This window comes from Pteronotus mesoamericanus, unplaced genomic scaffold (assembly GCF_021234165.1).
Source record: "Pteronotus mesoamericanus isolate MK-2021 breed Mesoamerican mustached bat unplaced genomic scaffold, CSHL_Meso_final contig_263, whole genome shotgun sequence".
Classification (NCBI taxonomy): Eukaryota; Metazoa; Chordata; class Mammalia; order Chiroptera; family Mormoopidae; genus Pteronotus; species Pteronotus mesoamericanus.
In genome coordinates this window covers 6646416-6667043 of record NW_026555112.1, presented here as the reverse complement: position 1 = coordinate 6667043, position 20628 = coordinate 6646416, and the positions used below count along the sequence as shown (strand labels likewise).

Sequence of the window (20628 nt, the reverse complement as noted above, 5' to 3'; positions counted from 1 at the left end):
ACAAGTTCCATGGAGGGAAGCCACATGGTCCTACAGATTCACATCACCGGGCATGTTCTAGGAGTCCCCTCCTGCAAGCGTTGTGACAGTTAACATCATTGTGCTAGCGCTTTGCTAACTGCTTTACATATAACTCAGTTAATCTTCCTAACAGCCCTATGAGATAGGCATTATAATTATTCCCATTTTACAGATGTGGAAACTGAGGCACGGGGTGATTGGGTAACTAACCCAAGGGTGCCATGGCTGATAATTGCAGGGGGAGATTTTGAATCCGGCAGCCTGGCTCCGGAACCAGTTTGTTTTTAAATCACTCAACGACAACTGCCTCTTGCACTGATGTTTCGTCGTAGCCCTTACGGACTGTCGTTTTAGATACCATGCGCTGCTGGGCTCCTACGGAGTGGCAGAGCTGCAGGCCCTATCGTCGTCTGATACGCTGGCAACATCTCTGCAGGGCAACTTCCTTCACCTGTCCAAGGCAGACGGGGTAAGAGCACTGTAATTTGTCTGGTTAGTGGAACCATGTCAATGACATTCCTATCATACTTTTCAAATTTTTGTGTTTTGGAAATCTCCAAACATGAGCAAAAGCAGAAAATAATACCTCTAAGGCCCATAAAGGCATCACCCAGCTTCAATCATCATCAATCTAGACTGATAGAGACAAACGCACACACACAGTGACTCTGTATCCATGATCCTATAAAATGTGGACCCCCGCCCACCGCTTAGCCACAAGACCCTTCCGGGCAGACCATAGGCTGATCCACAAAGCCATATCTTTCAGTTCTTCTGGGTGAAGGTTGTACAGTTTCACCACTTTGATTTTTATGTATGGTTAACCAAGAGCTTGTTAGTGTAACCTGCTGATCGAGTCATTACAGGTTACTAAAATTTTATATTATATTTGGTCAGTCAGCTGATAAATATTTATTGAGCACCTGCTATGCTCCAGGAACTGATCAAAGAACTGGAGTTAAGGCGGTGCCCAGGGAAGAGCCAAGCCCTATACATGCTCACCTTCTGGCACCTACGGCACTGTGTCGAGGACTTGGACTTAGCCTTCCCTGAGGAAGTCTGGCTGCCCTGCTGCTCTTGGCAGTGTCTGAAAACTCTTTCTCTGACTCTCACAAGATGAGAATAAAGATTCCCCTGGAGAGTGAGAACTGCCTCATCAGTGGACCATGGGCCACTGTCAAAATGTTTCAGAATTACTGCTCTAAAGCAGTTCTACCTTCCTACTCATCAGTGTGAGCACTATGAAAAGGCTCTATCATTAGCATTGCCTAAATGTATGTGCTTTATCAGATAAATCCTTTTAGAAAGCAGAAAAGAGTTATATAGGGCTCCATTGATTCTGTACATATTATTATGATTCTTGTGCATTACATGCATAGATCATATAATGGGGTTATTTTTCTATCAGTGTTTTAAATCACTGATTCTCTTGACAAACATTAAGTGAACACCCGGCCTGGTCATGTTTATCCCAGGCTCTCTAGCTTCAAAGATAAATCAATCAATACCTCTGATCAAGAGGAGCTCGCCATCAAAGACACACTTTAATGAGTTTATCCCTATGTCTGATGTAAATGTCTCCCTTTAACTGAAAGAGACGTACAAGGTGGCCAAGGATGTTTTCTTGGGCCTCTGCTGGTGGGACTTTGGAGCTGCTCAGGGTGAGACAAGTCCCCTCTGCAGCCAAAGTACCCAAGAGGAATTTCAAATGAAAGGTCATAGTGGGGAGAGGAGGAGGAGAAACCAGAGAAACCAGAGAGGGCGGAGCCAAGTTGCCATGGTCGGTTGGTGGCTAGGTGGGTGGGCAGGTTGGGTTTTACTTAACGCCATTCCCCTTGTAATGATTATTCTTGAAAAATAGTTGGATTCTGACCAGGAAAGTCAGTTACTGTGTGTATGAGTTTGCTAGGGCTGCGACAACGAAGTACCACAGTCTGGGTGGTTCAAACAATAGAAATCTTTATCTCACATTGCTGGAGGTTAGAAGTCCAAGATCAAGGGGTGGGGAGAACTGAATCCTTCTGAGAGCTGTGGAAGGAGCTGTTCCAGGCTGTCTTGTAGATGACTGTCCTCATGTTCACATGGCATTCTCCTTGTATATCTGTGTCCAAATTTCCTCTTCTTATAGGATACCAGCCATAGCAGATCGGGGCACCTTCTAATGAACTCATTTTAACCTGATTACCTCTGTAAAGATCCTGTCTCCAAATAAGGTCACATTCTGATAAACTGGGGGTTAGGACTTTAATGTATGAATTTTGGGGAGGAAGGGAAGACAATCCAACCCATAACATTGTCTACAGTGTTTTTCAAACATCAAGGTCACTTTACTGACCTAAGCCAGCCCTTTCTTAATGAAGCAGAATAGAGCAGAATAAAATCAATCATCAGCTGCCTCACACAGAGTAGAGGAAAGTACTGTTTCATTTTTATTGTGTGTTCATATGTATGTGTGTGTGATGTCTAATGGGTCCCAACTTCAGATATTTCTAACTGTGGGTCATGGTCCAAAAGAGGGAAGGCCACTGCTTCTCAGGAAGTAGAAAACCCGGAATAATGTTGATCCCTAGGCTTACTCTATGGGTACTCACCTTCCCACTGGGGTTTGCATTTATAGAACATCACAATTGAAGGAGCGTCTATCATTGATGGTGACAATGCAGCAACCAATGGCGTGATACACATCATCAACAAGGTATAAAATTCCATACTCTCGCATAGGTAGCTTCTCTTCTCCTTTTATTTATCCTCCTGGACAGTATCATTGCAGGGGGAGAGGGTAAATACTTTGCCTTAATATAAAAGTAACCTGCAGTATGCTTTGTTCCTTTTATTTTAAAACCATTTGAGGTTGTAATCATTTAATCAGACTCAGTTATCATCTACTCAAACCATATTCTGAAGTGGGCCCTATGGAAAGTATGGCCACATAGAGTATATTTTTTATGTATGGGAACATCTTACAAGGCACACAGAAAGAACCTTGGTACTGGGAAGTCCATACGTCCAGAAGAACTGAACTGGAGAAGAGGCAAGGGCTTACATATCGCTTTTCCAGTCCCCTCTCTACATTATTGCACCCTAAAATGATGGGGCGGGTAAAGCCCTAGAAAAATGGGAAAGGGTAGCCCTGGCCACTGTGGTTTACTTGGTTGGAACCTTATCCCATAAATCAAAAGGTCTCAGGTAAAATTCCTAGTCATGGCACATGCTTAGGTTGCAGGTCCAGTTCCCAGTTAGGGCATTTATGAGAGATCCCTGGTCAGGGCATTTACAATTGATGTTTCTCTCTCACATCAATAAGCATGTCCTCAGGTGAGGACTTAAAAAGTGTAGAAAAGGTATTGTGAAATTTTCATTTTCTTCTAAGGTGCAATTCAACAATATTCAGATATGAAATAGAAAATAAAGTATAATGTGAAATAGGGTTTGAAGCTATCCTACAATCCTTAGTTATTATATTAGAATATTTATTTAAAATTAAAGTTAGAATGTAGGGCATATTGGGAGCTTTTGAAAGGTGGGAGATTAAGAAAGACAATTAACTAACTGCACTTGAACTAAAATTATTCTCATTTGGCACTTACAGACTCATTTTTTAATTTTAGGTTAGAGAAAAGGTCAACTGTTTCCATTCAGAAACGATAAGCTCTCTATAAGGCTCCTGGGTGCACTGTCCTGGAGGGGTAGAGCTGCATCTTTTCTGGGGCTCTCCTCAGCATGAGCACTTCGCCGTGTGTACAATCCTAATTGGAACCATTGACAGCCCACCAAGGACTAGGCATTTCAACAAGTATTACGTGTCACACTGTCTCATTTGATGTGAACATCTGAGAAAGTAGATGCTATTGTCCTCACTTTCCAAATGAGGCAGCTGAGGGTCCTCATGGTTATGTACCTGGATTAAGGAAGAAGTTGGGGGGACATAGAAGTTTTGGGGATGCATGCCCACCAATTCAAGTTCTCTTCTTAGCCTCTGGGATGCACTGGCTTCCTAAGGATGCCCTTGTACACCTGTCCTTTGGACACCATGGTCACCTTTGTCAGGACCACCACAAACAGCTGTGCAGGTTGTGCCCCGCATAAGGGCTCCTGGCCTGAAGATGGAGTGAGGCTGAAATCCAGCCCACTTCATGCCCCAAGCTATGTGTCCTATTGGTATTGCAAACTATTGGAGCAAAGGGTGTCTTATTTTACATTTGCAGAGGCTTTCAGGACAGGCGATAGCCCTGAAAATTTAAATGTGTTCTGTGCCACGAACCCATGTATTGGAGAGTCTCAAGCCCTACCAATGCCTGCTAACAGAATTTTGGGGGCTTCCTTTCCCAGGTTCTGGTTCCCCAAAAAGATCTAAGTGGCTCCTTACCAAACCTGCTCACCCGGCTGGACCAGATGCCTGACCACTCCATCTTCCGAGGCTACATCATTGCAAGTACCATGTTCTCTGCATGATCCCCTTGCTCAGGTTCCTAGGAACAGAAATCCCTCATGCTCTCTTGTCTCTTTTCATCACAGCAATATAATCTGGTGAACGCAATAGAGGCTTCTGATGCTTACACAGTGTTTGCACCAAACAATAACGCCATTGAGAATTATATCCGGCAAAAGAAGGTCACAAGTCTAGTAGGTATTGGGAATGATAACCAAGCAAATTATTTTCTGGAAATTCAGACACTCCACCTTTTACAATTCATCAGTCATGTGTCATTTTACTCTTTTATCAAAACTTCCTTTTCATATCCAGACACTTCACATAAAGTCATGAGTAAATGCTGTGATTCACATACCTCCCCCATATACATGCCAGAGATGCCCATATACTGTATTTAGGTTCTATTCATGGAAGCAGACACTTGGGCCCAGGTACACAAGGATGCAGGAGTCCAAGAACCTGGACGTGTATCCACAGGACACAAGTGTTCACTGTCCCAAGCCAACATTGGGAGCTCAGGAGTCCCAGTGCAGTGACAACCCTCCTCACTCCCCTGTGGATCAGCCAGCCTGCCAGCAGTCCCTGGCCTGAGATCGCTCAGGGCCAAGTGAGACCCCAGGCCCACAGGCCACCGCCTCTGCAGGGGAAACACAGCAAGCTCTTTAACACATCCCATCAAACCTCCTCACATGGTTCGTAACGTGAAAGGCTAGCTGGGGCATGAGGACTTTCTCTCTTCACCGCAGTTCTTTCCAAAGAAATCATCTTTAAAACCTTTCCCCAGCCTTTTAGGCCCTCAGTGTGGGTTTTAGGATCACCTAATGAGTTCTTGACCATCCCACATGGAAAATTTGCACATTCTCCAAAGGGATCTGCCTCATATTTAATATTTAATGTCTATTGTGCCCTGATGTCTCAGTCAAAACCTCTCGTTCGGCAAGGTGTTGCTCCTAAAATGGCGCACAGTGGCTGACACACCAAAGCAGCCTGGTAAGTGACTGGGGACTGGCTGGCCTATGGGCTGATTTTCAATTCCCTGTGTTGCCCAGAAGGAGGACATAATCAGGTACCACGTGGTCTTGGAGGAGAAACTCCTGAAGAATGACCTGCACAACGGCATGCACCGGGAGACCATGCTGGGCTTCTCCTACCTCCTCGGCTTCTTTGTCCACAATGAGCAGGTGCAGTCCTTCCCCTCCAAACCCAGGAATGGATGTCTTAGCTCCTGTCATCCCACATCACTTTCGTACTGGGGTAATCTCGCCAGGGCTTCCTAAACCTTACCAACAGGACAGTTGTCTGTGTTTCACCATAAAGTAACGACTAAGCCAGGCCGTCCCTCACCAGCCTTCACATAACCAATGTGGCTCTACTACTCATGGCATTTGAATCCCAGCAGTAACAGGTGCCCCTCAGTGCTGATTCTTATCAAACCCAGCAGACAGTCCCCAAGCAGTCTCCAAGAGGCAAGGGAACCGCCAGCAAAACCTTACTCCCAGGAAGTGGCACGGGATCCCGGCCACATGACATAAGTAGGATACAGCAGCCAGATGAGTTAACATCTGTATTCATCTCACACAACCCCTAAATATTTAAGTGTTTAGAATTCATTTTAAAAGAAGAATTAGAGAGACTAAATATTTAATATATTTCAAATATGAAACTTGATTCGCATATTTCAAACACCAAGAGAGAAGATCAGTCTGAAAATTCAACAAGAAACTCACAGTGTTGCCCAAGTATAGAGTCTCATAAGAAAAAATACTAAAAACACATTATGAAGACAAACTAGGCTCCACATTAAAATAGAGAAAGTTTAATCATAGAAACTTAATTGATAATACTATTTGGTTCTTTTTAAGACGGACAGTCTTACAAACAGTCTTCTCAGTGATATCATCATTGAGTTACAAGTGAATTTTGTGTGCATGTTTTTTAAACTGCTTGGGTAGAAGAAAGCCTTTCTAACTCTTCATTACTTAGGGAATAATAGGACACCAAATGTTTTTCTCTGCCTCCTACAAATGTCTCACCTATTCTATAACAACTTTGAGGAGGTCCTTTTAAATACATTTTCTCATTTTTTCAGGAAAAGCCATTTTTATTGATAAAGAACTTACATTTTTATTTTTAATCTATGTCATCTTTTATTTCATCATGTAGAAATGAACATTCCAGCACAGTTAGTTGAATCTGTTTCAATTCCATCATGTTTGTTTTCATGTTCAGAAATTCTTTGATCTAGAATAATCTTAAAACAGGCTTCATCTCACAATAAACAAATGGTTCTGTCTTACAATTGAGATCTTTCTTTTACCAATAACTTACTTTCTCTTAGGACGATGGAGATGTAGAAAAATATTCTCTGCATGAGTAGACTTGGGTCCAAATCAAAATTTTAATGCAACACAAAATTCTCTGGATATGTCTCACAGTGAAAATTGATCACTTTTTAATGTCAAATCAACAGTATTATAACATCGGAAGTTCTGCCATTTTGATCTTCCAAAATACCTCGGCATCTTGGAATTCTGGAAATTTTTGTGTTGTGATCACTATTTGACACCACCAGTAAGGTTTTCTGCTAGTTTTTCAAATTTACACTGACCCTGCACTACCTCTGTGGAGCTCAGCCAATGGAAAGTCTCCTGACTCCAAGTAAATCATCATAAGGGACTCTAACATTCAGTGCAAGTTGAAATTGAAGCACTTAGTAAGAGTCATTTTAATATTGCTGTTGTGGGGACTTTGGGGGATGTTATTAATCATTTGTAAACCTTTATTGGATAGGAACTTAAACTTTATTTACAATAAAGAATTCTCCCAACATCAGCCCTACCACACCTACACATACACAGAAACACGTACCACCCCAATTTTTCAAAGAACCATTATATGATTTATATTGATGAATTAAATAATAGATTAACTTATCCTGTATTAGTCAATCATTAAGGTCCTCTCCTTAAAAAAAATCAGAACAAAGCAAATTTCAACTTAAAATTGAATTTGAGTTGACAGCATGTAGATATTGATTTGGGCCCATGTCTTAGATGCTTATGGACACTCTAGGCAAAGATGGATATAAACATACCACACACCCCAAAGAAACCTCAAGGGAAACATGGGGTAATGCTGACCTTGGAGCAGTCTCCACACACTGGGAAAGGATGCTATCTGGGAGAACACTTTTTACAAACTCTAAAATAAAGTCAGTTATTTTGTTCTTATAAAACTGTCACTAGCCTTTCTGAGCGTTAATTGCAAATTAGAGACATGTGGAAAGGACAGGGAAGCCATTGTCCACATCCTGGTTTGGGAAAGCATTCACCCCTCCAGGACCACTAGTCTGCAGCACAGCCAAGCCCGCCCACAGAGCCATTTTGCCAGTCGTCACTACCATGATGATCAATGATCGGGATTATTCAAACATAAACCAAGCAGCTTGTGGGGTGGAGAGAAACCTCAGAGATTATCTAGAACAGCCTGTTTCTTTTACAAAAGAGAACATTGAGATTTGGAGAGGAAGAGCAATGGGCCCAAGGTCACACAGCTGGATGGTACCAGCCGCAGGACTGCTTACTCAGACTCCCCGCTCCGAGGCTGGAGCTCTTTCCACTGCAGCGTGCTTCCCTCTGGGTGCATGCTAGAACATCTCTTAGGCTGTTTTCATATTGACAGCCTCCAATCCCCACCTTTCCTACTTCCCTTGAAATCACTATAATAAAAATTTACATTGAATCCTCTTGTTCACAGCTCTATGTAAATGAAGCTCCGATAAACTATACCAACGTAGCCACTGACAAGGGAGTGATCCATGGCTTGGGGAAAGTTCTGGAAATTCAGAAGAACAGATGTGATAATAATGACACTACTTTTGTACGAGTAAGTTATATCCAAGGCCAACAGTGCATCCAAAGAGTGTTGGTTTATTTTTTAATGTTTTAAACATAGGAGTCATCTGTTAGGATATTTCAATTTAGTTCAGAAGAATACTGGGCGAGCATCACTAATGTGCATAGGAACATCACAACCACCTGGTTGTGGCTCCACAAACTAAATAAGACGTGACCTTGACCCTCAATGAGCTCACAATCTAGTGCAGTAAGTCGTACCTTGGATGCCTGGGAAAGCCTGCCTGGAAGATTGTACTTAGGATTTTGAAGCCATGGCCTTTCTCAAAGGGAAGATGTGCCATGCCTACCATAGGCACAGGGAGGGGACTATGGTGCTCGTTAGGTGTTGGCCAAGCCTGGTCTACTAAGAGAGAAAATATGGAAATAGAGACTTTCCACTCCAGTCCATTGGGTGATGTAGGATCTTTCAATAATAGTAATAACTGCTGATATTTATTGGGCACTTAACTATGTGCCAGGCACTGCTCTAAACCTTTTACATATATTAGCCCACATAACTTTCACAGCACCATACAAAGTAGCGGCTGTTACTTCCACATTTTATCGATGGGGAAAATGAGCCACAGAGAAGCGAACTAATGCATCTGAGTTCACAGAGCTAACAAAAGTGGCAGAGAAGGAGTCCAGTCCAAGCAGTGTGGCCCCAGAGCCGGGACTCTGAACAACAAGCCACACCATACTCTCCAGTAGGTGCTGAGTTAAGAGCTAGGCACATTGACCTGTTCTTGTTTTAGGAACATGTCACACTTCAGAGTTTCTGTCATTTTAAAGTTGTGCTCTTTGTTTTGTGATAGTAATATGTATTATCTCTACCCTGACCCCTCAGCTGGACCATGGGCTCCCAGGGCTGCGCACTGAATTGGGCCCAATCCACTAAATAATGGGTTACCAATAAGTGAGGGCTGTTGTTAAAGAAATTTGGACTTTAATGAGATAAGACTTCCACACATTAAAGGATCATCAGCATCAAAAGAGTATAGTGGAGGAAAGCGATGTTCCAAGACCTGAAGTATTGTTGATAGTTAAAGTGCTTGTCTTGAAAAATATTAAAGAGGTTGACCAGACGAGTTTCACGAATATCTTTCTGATTTTCAATTCTATATCCTAAAACCTTCAGCTCTAAAGTCTGGAAAATATTTACAGCCTCATTTTGCCCTAAAAGCAATAACCATGAAATGTTCCCTTTGCCTCTGTATTTTGTCAAGGGAAAGTGTGGGAAGTGTCCCCAGCAACCGATCTGCCCATTTGGAACTAAACCTCTAGTAAGTACTTTTTTCTGCTTTCATCAAATAGTTTCCAGATCCCGGGGAGGTCCAAATCAGAAAATGAATCTCAAGCACCCTTCTCTTTCACTTCCCTCACTCCTTCACTGGTTTTAATTTAGTTTTACCTTCTTATGTTGTATACATCTTTCTAAAGTCATGAATCCATTTCTTTTGGACTAAAGCAAGATTTTAGTTAATAAATAAATAGAAACAGGGGTTCATCTCAACCAATGGACAATGCAGAAAGAAATTGTTGACTTCCAACATAATCTCGTAGCCAACTGAGGTCAGGAGCAAGGCATCTTATCAGGAAGGTGGCTTCCATATCCAAAACCATATCCAGCCTGGATGAGCTCTACCTGCCTGATTTCCTTTTACAGCTGAAGATACAACTGATTTTCTCCCAGAAACAGATGACAGACTTGGGAGAGGTGGATTTGTCTTTGAATTAATTACCAACCTATGTTTCTTGTAGCTATTTATTGATAATAAAAAACTAATTCTGACAATGCTCAACCATTAGGAAGAATAAACACTTATGCACCTTCCAGAGTATGATAATAGTAATTTATAACAGGCCCTGGCTGGGTGGCTGAGTTGGTTGGAGCATCATCTCATATACCAAAGCATTGTGAGTTCAATCCCTGGTCAGGGCACATATTGGAGGCAACCAATTGATATTTCTCTCTCACATTAATGTTTCTCTCTCTTGCTCTCTCCATCTCTCTCCCCTGACCCCGACCCTTCTCCTCTCCCTAAAATCAATAAAAACATATCCTCAGGTGAGGATTTAAAATAATAATAATGACTTATAACAGTCACAATGCTGATTCTCTTACTTGAGTTTTAATGTAACCTTGTATGTTATAAGTCTTTGTAAGTAGCCTTAATCCTTTCTCTGATCAAGGCAGAATAGAAATCAGCACATAGATGGGCATCCAGGCTCAGACCAACCAGTGTATAGTGCTAGAAGGACTTTTTTGTCTGGTTTACTCTATGATTCTTCCTAATTTGAGTTAGTCTTCGAGGGAAAAGTTCTTTTTACAGAATACTACCTTACAGTATAATTATTTGGATTTCCCCACCTGGTGTTTTGGCTGCCGGCGCTGGGTCTGTATGTGTTCTTTCCTATGAAACAGCTCTAAGAAACCATCCCCATCCCTTTCCAGAGCATTTCACTCAGAGAGACAACCCTGTGTCACCCACCTATTTGCTTTCAGAGAGTGGAAAACATTTTTCTGACTAAAAGGTTGATATCATTATTATTTCATAGGGTGACGAGACAAAGAGATGTATCTATACCATTTATTTCATGGGCAAGCGATCCGTGTTCATTGGATGCCAACCAATCTGTGTAAAAACGGTCATTGTGAGTATCACAACTTAATCATTCCTCTAATTAAAGTGGTGGCATTGAGAAACTTAATCATATGTCATATTTTTCAACATTAATCATGTCATTTTTCATCATGACTTCACACATATGCCTTCTGCCATCTTATCTTCCACCTCGTTATCTTCGTTGTCATTGTCATTCAAAATAGTGGGGATAGCCAAAAAGCTCAGGACAGCCCAGTAAGTCAGCAAACAGGTAAACACTGCAATATCCAATTAGATGATGAGGAAACTGAGGGACTGAGAAGTTGAGGGTTGAACTGCCCTCTGAGCAGGCTTGTAAGGAAAAGAGACGGAAGACAAGGCCAACTCCCTGAGGAACGAGAAAGTGTACCTGAAATTTAGGAAACAGGGCCCCAGAGCTAAGTACCTGTGGGGTCCTGCTGCTTTGGAATCCACAGGAAAATTCTTTATAACTTCCTGGCTTCTATCCCAGAAGACCAAACATAACCTCTACCTGTCCATGGAGGTAAGATGGCTTAGCCTTTAGGCCTCAGAGCTTGAGGCTCTAAGAGATCTTGTGTTTTCATACTTTCAAGAATAAAGTCAGGCTAAGCCATGCAGATATCCCACAGGGTTTCCCTGAACTATCAGAGATTTGTTCCTAGAGCAACAAAAGTCTTACCAGCATGGGCCTCCCGCCTTTAACACCAGCTGAAGTGACGTACAATGGGAAGGGGTCAGGCGTGGGTTGGGAGAGTCCCTCGGTATCCCTCCCCCTTTGCATCCCTTGCACTATTTTTTACTTGCATTATTTTTTACTCAGTCCCTGCTGCCCCTCTTTCTCTCTCGCTTTGCTTCATCTTCTTCTCTTCCTTGCCTGTTTCCTTTCCCTCTTTCCAACCTCCTTGGTGGAGGCCTCCATCCATTCCTGGCACCCCCTGGAAACTGCTTAGCCTCCCTGGTTCCCAAGGGGCTCCTGCAACCCCTCCACAGTGGGGTCACAGCCCAGGGCACACAGCAAGTCCCGCCCGTGGCATTTCTGCACCGCAGCTGGACAAAACCAGGAGATGGGAGTATGGGCCCAGCCTTGGCCTTTCGTTTCAGACAAGAGAATGCTGTGCAGGCTTCTTTGGCCCCCAGTGCCAGGCCTGCCCCCGGCAAGCCGAGAACATCTGCTTCGGAAATGGAGTCTGCTTGGATGGCGTGAACGGTACAGGCGTGTGCAAGTGCGGAGAGGGCTTCAATGGGACAGCCTGTGAGACCTGCATCGAGGGCAAGTACGGCATCCACTGTGACCAAGGTGGGTACCTTCCGCTTCCCGCCTGAGTGCAGAGGACAAGAGGAACTCGGCCTGTGTCCTGGGCAGGCTGGAATTCGATCTCTATGATCATGGGAATTACAACAGCATTTGTGTTGTGTAATTTGCATGGGCAGAGTTTCCCAACATCTTCAGTCTCTAACCTGGACCCACCAACCCACCCCCGCATCTGTTCACTGACACTTCCCATCCTAACCACGTCTCTGTGTTTGCCTTGCCTGTGCACACTGGTCCTCACAGTCACAGTCTCAGCTCCGGACAGTGCTTGATAGTTGGGAAAGCAGATTTGTGCACCTTGTCTCATTTAATCCACACAGGAACCTTGTACAGGTGAGTATATAAAGTCCTGCCCATTTTACAGATAAGGATATTAAGGCAAAGAGGTTAGATGACTTTCCCCTAGGTCACACCTGTAAGAAGGAGAGCTGAGATTTGAGTGCACGCTTTGCTTGACTACAAAGCTTTGCCCTTGAGTGATATTGTCTTTTATATGAAGATCACTCTATTGATTTGCCCTCAAGAAGCCACATGCTTTAATTTGTTTTTATCAAAAATAAGTTTTTTAAGTGTGCTGTATTTGAGCTAAGTCATCTGCATTCTCTTACCCTGACCTTTCTTGTGCTCAGGGGCACAACCTGGTCAACTTGGGAGGGGGATTTCCTAATTTATGATGAGAAAACAAAGCATTTTTTTTCCCTTGCACTAAAAACCACAAGTTTGACCTGGCTATCACTGTTTCATCATCAGCTAGTCCAAGCAAGGCAAAATCAGTATAGAGTTGGGCCATATAGTAATATATAATTGGCATTAGATTGCTGACTTTTTCTATGTTACGTGGAAGATTATCCATTTGTATTTTGTGCACAAGTTCCTGACCTGGGACGCATAGATGACCCTCATGGGCTGAATGCTTTTTCCTGGGGAAGGCATCCCTAGCTTTCATCCAGTTCTCAAAAGGGGCTCAAGCTACAGCTGCGTAACAAAGGAATTGTCATTTCCATGTTGTTGAAGAGGGCAGTGCCACACCAGGTTTCTATAAACCCAGCAGCAAATGCGCTTCTTTTGAAGTCCACTCTTAGGGATCCCAAGGGGTTCCACATAACCTTGGATCCTCAAATAACCTCAGCTGAGGACACCCTCCTTGCTTGGGTGGTTGCCCCACAGTGCTACACAGTCCTGAAACCACGGTCCTTCTAGAGGCCTGACCTTGTTCACCTGTTAGCCTGCTCGATTCTACCCCCCAGGTCCCTGACCTTCCTGTGAATCCAGCCCCCCCATTGAAGACAACTGTCCTCTGAAACCAGCTTGGAGAATTAAGTGCACGGAAGTGAACCTTCGCAGTAAACGATCAATGAGTTATGGAATACAGCTCAGAAGTCTGACAATGTGTGGTGTTTTTTCACTTAGTGTGTTCTTGTGTCCATGGGAGATGCAGCCAAGGACCCTCCGGAGATGGCTCCTGTGAATGTGACGCTGGCTGGCGAGGAGTGAAATGTGACAGTGGTAAGAGCCAGCCCCTCGGGACTTATGGTCTATTCTCAGCCTCCCTTCTTGTCTGCTATGGGTTTGTTGTTGTTGTTGTTGTTTTTTCCTTCTAAAATAGAAGTGACATCTTTATTTCTTCCTTGAGCAATAAAAGTAATTCCACTTGCAGCAAAAAGTTTTTAAAATAAAGAAAAACAGAAAGAAGAAAATAAAAATCATTCGTACTCCCAAGGCAGGAAAAGGTTACCCTTAATGTTTTGTGTTAGCCTTCTGCCATTTTTATAGGCATACAAACATAAGTGTATTGGGCTGTACTCTACAGGCTGTTCTGTAGTCTACTTTTTCACTTTATATAATGGATATCTTTCCATGTGAATAAATAGAGGTCAACATCAACATTTTCTTAACTTCTATATAATATTCTATTATATGATGGCACCAAGCTTTTGAAAAGAATTTTCTGCTATCATATACAATGCTGCAATGAGCATCTTGTACATATATCTTTTTGCTTTTGTTTTATTCCTCCCTTTTGCTCCTTCTCTCACCAGTAGCCTTGTGATACGTCTCGTTGCCTCTTGTTACATTTCCCTTCATTCCATTCTCCACATTGCTGTCAGAAAGAAATTACCAAAACACGCATAGATTCCTTTAGTCTGTTCAGGCTGCTATAGCAAAGTATCTGGTCCTCGTAGTCACAGTCTCAGCTTTGGACAGCACTTGATAGTTGGGAAAGCAGATTTGTGCACCTTGTCTCATTTAATCCACACAGGAACCTTGTACAGGTGAGTATATAAAGTCCTGCCCATTTTACAGATAAGGATATTAAGGCAAAGGGGTTAGATGACTTTCCCCTAGGTCATACCTGAAAGAAGGAGAGCTGAGATTTGAGTGCACACTTTGCTTGACTACAAAGCCTGGGTGGCTTATTGACAACAGAAAATAATATCTCCCCATTCTGGAGGCTGGAAGTCCAAGGTCACGGGTCAGGTTCTGGTGAAAGTCCTCTTCTGGGTTGCTGACTGCCACCTGCTTGTGTTATGGTAAGAGAGGCAAGGGAGCTCTCTGAGGTCACTTTTATAAGAGACAAATCCCATTCATGAGGGCACCACCCTCATGACCTAATCATCTTCCCAAGACCCCACCTCCAAATACTAGCACATTGGGGACTACTTTCAACATATAGATTGGGACGGGCATGAACACTCAGTCTATAGAAATGGATAAGATCGTGCTTCTCACTGCCTACGTGCTATGATTCTTCATTGTCTCCGGGACAAAGTTCAGTGCCTCCAATAGAAGCACCTTAGCAGGGTGCAGTTCAAAGCTATTCACCAATAGGCACTTTCTGGGTTTTCCAGTCTGGCCTCCAGTGCGCACTCTGCACTGGGGCTCCCAGTCTGGTAAAGGAAATGAATGTCAACAGTGTTCAAAGATAGTGGTACAGGAGTGCGGAGCAAAGAGCCTCTAGATCACGGCAAGGAAGACGACTCCCATGTCTGTGCGCAAACTCCTCTCTCCCCAGCCTGTGGCAGACATCACGAACCTGTCCTTGTCCTCCTTCCTTCTGAGGCCAGATAGGGGGAGGGGGCACATCAAAAGAGCACACCGTGTAGTCGCTACCAGTTCATTGAAGTCGGCTCAAAGCTTTAGAGCAGGCTTCAGAAAGGAGGACCTAAAAAATGATTGGGATTTCAATAGACAGGGGCTAGAAAGAGACAGACTTCCAGGCAGATAGCGCACATAAAGGCACAAAACTGCCTTGCATCCACCGATCCTGTCTGAGCCTGTAAGTGTTCCCTCTGACAAAGCAGGCCCTGCCGCAGCCAGGTCTGTTTCAGGATCTTCCCTGTGACTTGCCAGGCCCAGGGCGATTTCTCTCCCAAAAGCTCTTCGCGTGAGCATCCTGCCCAAAGGGTGCTCTTTCCTCATCCCTAACCACTTCTTTCTGGATCCTCCTCTGCCGGGGGCATCCAAAAAACTAGGCATTCAAGAGCAAGAGCCTATACTGTTCCAGGAAATTAGGAATTAACGCAATAAATAGATAGTGAGCGCCTCCTGTATGCCAGACCCTGAGCTATTTCTGCACATACAAAAAAAAAAAAAATTTTTAGTATTTGTTATAATTAGTTGTTTGCTTATTTATATCACATCATAAGAAAGTGATGAAACACTAGAAAGAACAAGGGACATGAAAAATTTAAACAAATTAAAAAACAGAGCTCTGGGGAGGGGCTTGCCTGAGTCCCCAGCCCTAAGGGAGGACACTGAGTGTCACCCGTCCTTGCATCCCTTGCATTCTCGCCACCCACACAGGGCCCGGCACACAGGAGACACTCCATCAGCACATCTGGCCTTCAGATTTGGCTCTGGGCTTCCTGGCAGCCAATGAAAAGAAGATCTACATGGTCTATATGACATTACCAGACCGGGGGGGGGGGGGGCAGGAGAGGTTGAGGGATGGATGAAAAGGGTAAAGGGATTAGGAAGTACAAATTGATAGTTACAAAGCAGTCATGGGGATGTGAAGTACAGCACAGGGAGGACAGTCAATGATATTAGGATAACTACATATGATGTCAGGTGGGTACTAGCTTTATTGGGGTGATCACTTCGTAAGTTCTATAACGTCTAATCACTGGGGTATACTCCTGAAATTAATGTGATATTGTACATCAACTGTAATAAAACATGTAAAAAAATTTTTTTTTAATCTACATGGCCCCATAGTTTTACATAGTAAACTTGATGTGTATCCTTTCCCATAGGAAGTGTAAATCTTTTCTTAGCACCAAGTACTGAAAAAAAAGGTCTTGAGTAAAATTTAATGCAAGAGGTCTGACAAAGCAATTTTTTTTTCAGAAATCACGAAAGACAACTGCAATGGGACATGCCACACCAGCGCCAAGTAGGTACCCTCCGGGCCTCCTCTGGGGACAATACAAGGGGGTTCTTTCCTAACAGTGTGCACCCCAAGCCCTATCCTCAGGAGAGTATTTTTCTGAGGCCATTTCTGAGGATTTAGGACAAATTTAATATAAAACTAGAACGATTTCTGAAGAGGCTGCCATCAGCTTGCCAGATCCAGCCTTTTGAACACACTGCCACCTGAGCTACCTAGCACCCTGGCAAAACGCCTAGCACCCTGGCAAAAAATATACATATATTTCCTATATATGTATAGGAAAAAAACAGCACCCTGGCAAAACACCAGTCATTGTCCCCAGTTCAAGCCACAAGGACTCCGTCACAGAGGCACAGGGGGCCCAGCGGGCCTCGGCCTTCTTCAGAGCTTCCTCCCAATTCACAGCCAAGCCTGCTTCGCCCTTCAAAGTCACACTCCTAACTCCCAGCAGGGCTTAGTGGGTTAATAACGAGGAGCCTCTTAGCTGGAGTTAGATGCGAATTCAAATCAGCCTGTGTCATCATCAGTGCCTGCGTGACCTTGACTCAAGGATTTAATGCCTCTAAGCCTTGGCTTCTTCATCTGTAAATGGGAAATAATAATAATACCCACTCGTCAGGGCTATTGGATATTGAGTAAGTTACGTGAAGTAATGTGTGAAGCACAGCCCCTAACACACAGGTGACTCTTTGAAGATGAGTATCTACACCCTTATCCCAGAGCTCATGCCTGTATATATATGTATATATATATGTATATATATATGTGTGTATACACACACACACACACATACACACTCTAGTTTGCCTGATAATGGCTGCAATTTTAGGCGCCTGTGGCCAAACTAGGAAGGGACTGTCCTCCTGAGCCCTGAGGCAGGACCTCTGAGTGCCGCCTGGGGCAGGAGCTGGACCCTGGCCATACACAGGGTGGGTGTTCTGTGCTTATCTACAAACAGCATTTGCCCTTTCTCCTGGCAGCTGCCTTCTCAGGCCAGATGGCACAGCCTCATGCAAATGCGCGGCAGGATTCCAAGGGAACGGGACAGTCTGCACAGGCAAGTGAAAAAGGAATTTGCTCTGAGACAAAGACTAGCATGAGCTGTGGGGAGATCTATGCTCCCGCAGGCTGCATGGGCAGCTGCTACCAACCATTGCTGGGGAACTGGGTAGAACAGGGCAGCTGACTTTGCCCGGGAAAAGGAAGCCACTGCTGAGGGATTGCAGGCATCTTCTCCAACCCGTCGTTCACAGCCTTGACTGCAACTGCAAAGCTCTCAGAAACACACATTTCATTGACATAGGCTATGGCCTGGGCATGGGGCACCGGAATGGGGGAGAAAGGGATCTGAGCCCTGCAGCCTTGTTGAACTCGTTTCAGTAAATGCTTTTGCTCCTTCTCTTGAGATGATCACGTGGTTTTTGTCTTTAATTCTATTGAAACGCTGTATTACATTCATTGAATGTTTTTGACATTAAAGCCCATTGTGTTCCTGGGTAAATCCCACCTGGTCGTGGGGCAGAGTCATTTCCCCTTTACACGGTTTCAGTTACCTATAGTCAACCTCGGTCTGAAAATATTAAATAAAAAATTCCAGGTATTTTGAGAGAGAGAAAGACCACATTCGCTTTTATTATAGTACATTGTTATAATTGTCTTATTTTATTATTCATGAATACTGTTAATCTCCTACTGTACCTAATTTATAAGTTAAACTTTATCATAGGTATATATGTATATGAAAAAAACAGTATGTATAGGGTTTGATATTACTCACTTTCAGCCATCCACTGGATCTCTTGGAGCATACCCGCCCATGGATAACAGGGGACTACTGTATAGCCCTTTTTATATATTGCTGAATTTGTCTTGCAAGTATTTTTTGAGGATTTTTTTTGTGTCTATATTCATTCAGGATATTGATTTGTAGTTTTTCTGCAATGGTTTTGTCCGGTCTTGATATCAGGGAAATACTGGCTTCATAATATAAATTAGGGAGTCCTCCCTTCTCTTCTGGTTTTTGGAAGAATTTGTGAAAATTTGATATTTATTCTTCTTTCACTGCTTGGTAGACATCACCAGTGAAGAGCTCTGATCTTTTGCATTCTTTTGAATTGCCCCGATATAATCCAATGTCTGCCATTTTGAAGTACTTCCATTTCTCAGTAGCAAGTAAAATGCATCAATTCCCCCCTCCCCCGCCCATACCCCTTCTCTTCTCTGTGCCATCTCTGTCTCCTGCAGCAATCAATGCCTGTGAGATCAGCAATGGAGGTTGCTCTGCCAAGGCGACCTGTAAGAGAACCACCCCAGGGAGCCGAGTGTGCACGTGCAACGCAGGCTACACTGGCGACGGCATCGTGTGCATAGGTACGTGCCATCCCGCATCAATGCAGTGGCAATGGTTTAAGAGTCAGGGCCCCATTATACGATCCTAAAGGGTGGACGCTGTTGGGCAATCTTTCAGTTTGTCTGGGCAGGAAGGTACGAAGGTGTGGAAATGTGACCACAAGGGTATGAAGGGGTGTGATCCCTTTGAAAGCAGAAAGGGGAAAAACATTTTCCAGTTAAATATTATTGATGGTAACTGAATTTTAAAAAATTTTTAGTCCTTTTTTAATATAAGTAGCACATTCTCAAAATAGAAAAATTAGAGGATATATATAGGCTGGGTCGGGGGAGGGGAATATGGAGATAACCACTCTTGCTACTATTTTATTACCCCATTTTGCTACGTAGACATGTATTCTTAAGATTTTACTTATTTTTTTTTTAGAGACAGGAAAGGAGAGAGATAGAGAGGGAGAGAAACATTGATGTGAGAGAGAAACGTCGATTGGTCACCTCTCATACGGTGAACTCACAACGCAGGCGTGTGCCCTGAGTGCAAATTGAACAATCTTTTACTTTGCAAGATGATGCCCAATCAACTGAGTCACACCGGTCAGGGCCGTATACATGTTTTTTTCAAAGACAAAAAAATGTGTCTTATGACACATAATGTTTACTGTGCTTAGTAATATGATAGAACAACCCTCCGGGAAAATAAGTATACTTCCAATTCATCACTTTAATAGCTACACATTGTTCTTCTCTAAAGATATGCCATTGTAAGTTGTCTAAATGTTAACTTTTTAGTTGTAAAAAAAAATCACACAGAAGGGTTTCAAGAATAGTGCAAAAAAAGACCTATTTCCTCTTTACTTAGGTTCACTTATTGTTAATATTTTGCCCTTTTTGCTTTATCTTTTCCTATATATATTTATTTTTTATTTTAACCATTTGAGAATAAGCTCTATACCTCCTATTGTCTTCATCCTTAAATACCTGGGCATATTTGAGGATAAGGATAGACTCTTACATAACCACAGCAATTATCAACTTCAGTAAATTTATTATTGATATACTTCTAATTATTATTTGTATTCTAATTTTATCAGTTGACCCAATGATGTCGTTTTTTGACAGCTTTTTCTCTAGTGCAGGATTCAGTCTAGGGTTATTGCGTTTAGTTATCATGTGTCTTTAGTCTCCTTTGATCTGCAAAGTTTCCTCAGCCATGCTTTGTCTTTTATGACGCTGACATTTTGAAATGATATTGTCTGGAATAATAATACCCCAACTTTTTTCTTCTAACATGTCCTTCATTTGAGGTTTGTCTGATGTTATTTCATGATTATATTCAGATGTGGCATTCCAGGCCCAATATCACACTGGAAGCTTGTGATTTCCAACTGCCTCTCATTTGTGGTGTTAATTTTGACCCCTCTGTCAAGGTGCTGTCTGACTTCTCCTCTGGTACTAGCAAACAATCAGTGAGAAGACACCTTAACACCAAGAAACTACCCTGTTCTTCATCAAAACATCACCTTAAATTAGCACCTGCTGATGATTCTTTCCTGAATCAATTATACTGTGAAGGTCGCAACACGTTTTTTAACTCCTAA

At 43.0% G+C, this 20628-nt stretch overlaps 1 protein-coding gene across 1 annotated transcript in view; it reads left to right on the top strand.

The window, feature by feature from the left end:
- Positions 1-20628, top strand: part of STAB2 (stabilin 2) — a 123834-nt gene that overhangs the window by 62603 nt on the left and 40603 nt on the right. The window contains exons 30-42 of the mRNA XM_054574617.1: positions 376-490; positions 2639-2716; positions 4351-4449; positions 4537-4644; positions 5503-5634; positions 8210-8338; positions 9576-9632; positions 10909-11004; positions 12078-12273; positions 13699-13794; positions 16639-16684; positions 17662-17738; positions 18926-19051. Of these exons, the coding sequence (XP_054430592.1) occupies positions 376-490; positions 2639-2716; positions 4351-4449; positions 4537-4644; positions 5503-5634; positions 8210-8338; positions 9576-9632; positions 10909-11004; positions 12078-12273; positions 13699-13794; positions 16639-16684; positions 17662-17738; positions 18926-19051 (1355 nt within the window). The remainder of the gene's footprint in view (positions 1-375; positions 491-2638; positions 2717-4350; positions 4450-4536; positions 4645-5502; positions 5635-8209; positions 8339-9575; positions 9633-10908; positions 11005-12077; positions 12274-13698; positions 13795-16638; positions 16685-17661; positions 17739-18925; positions 19052-20628) is intronic.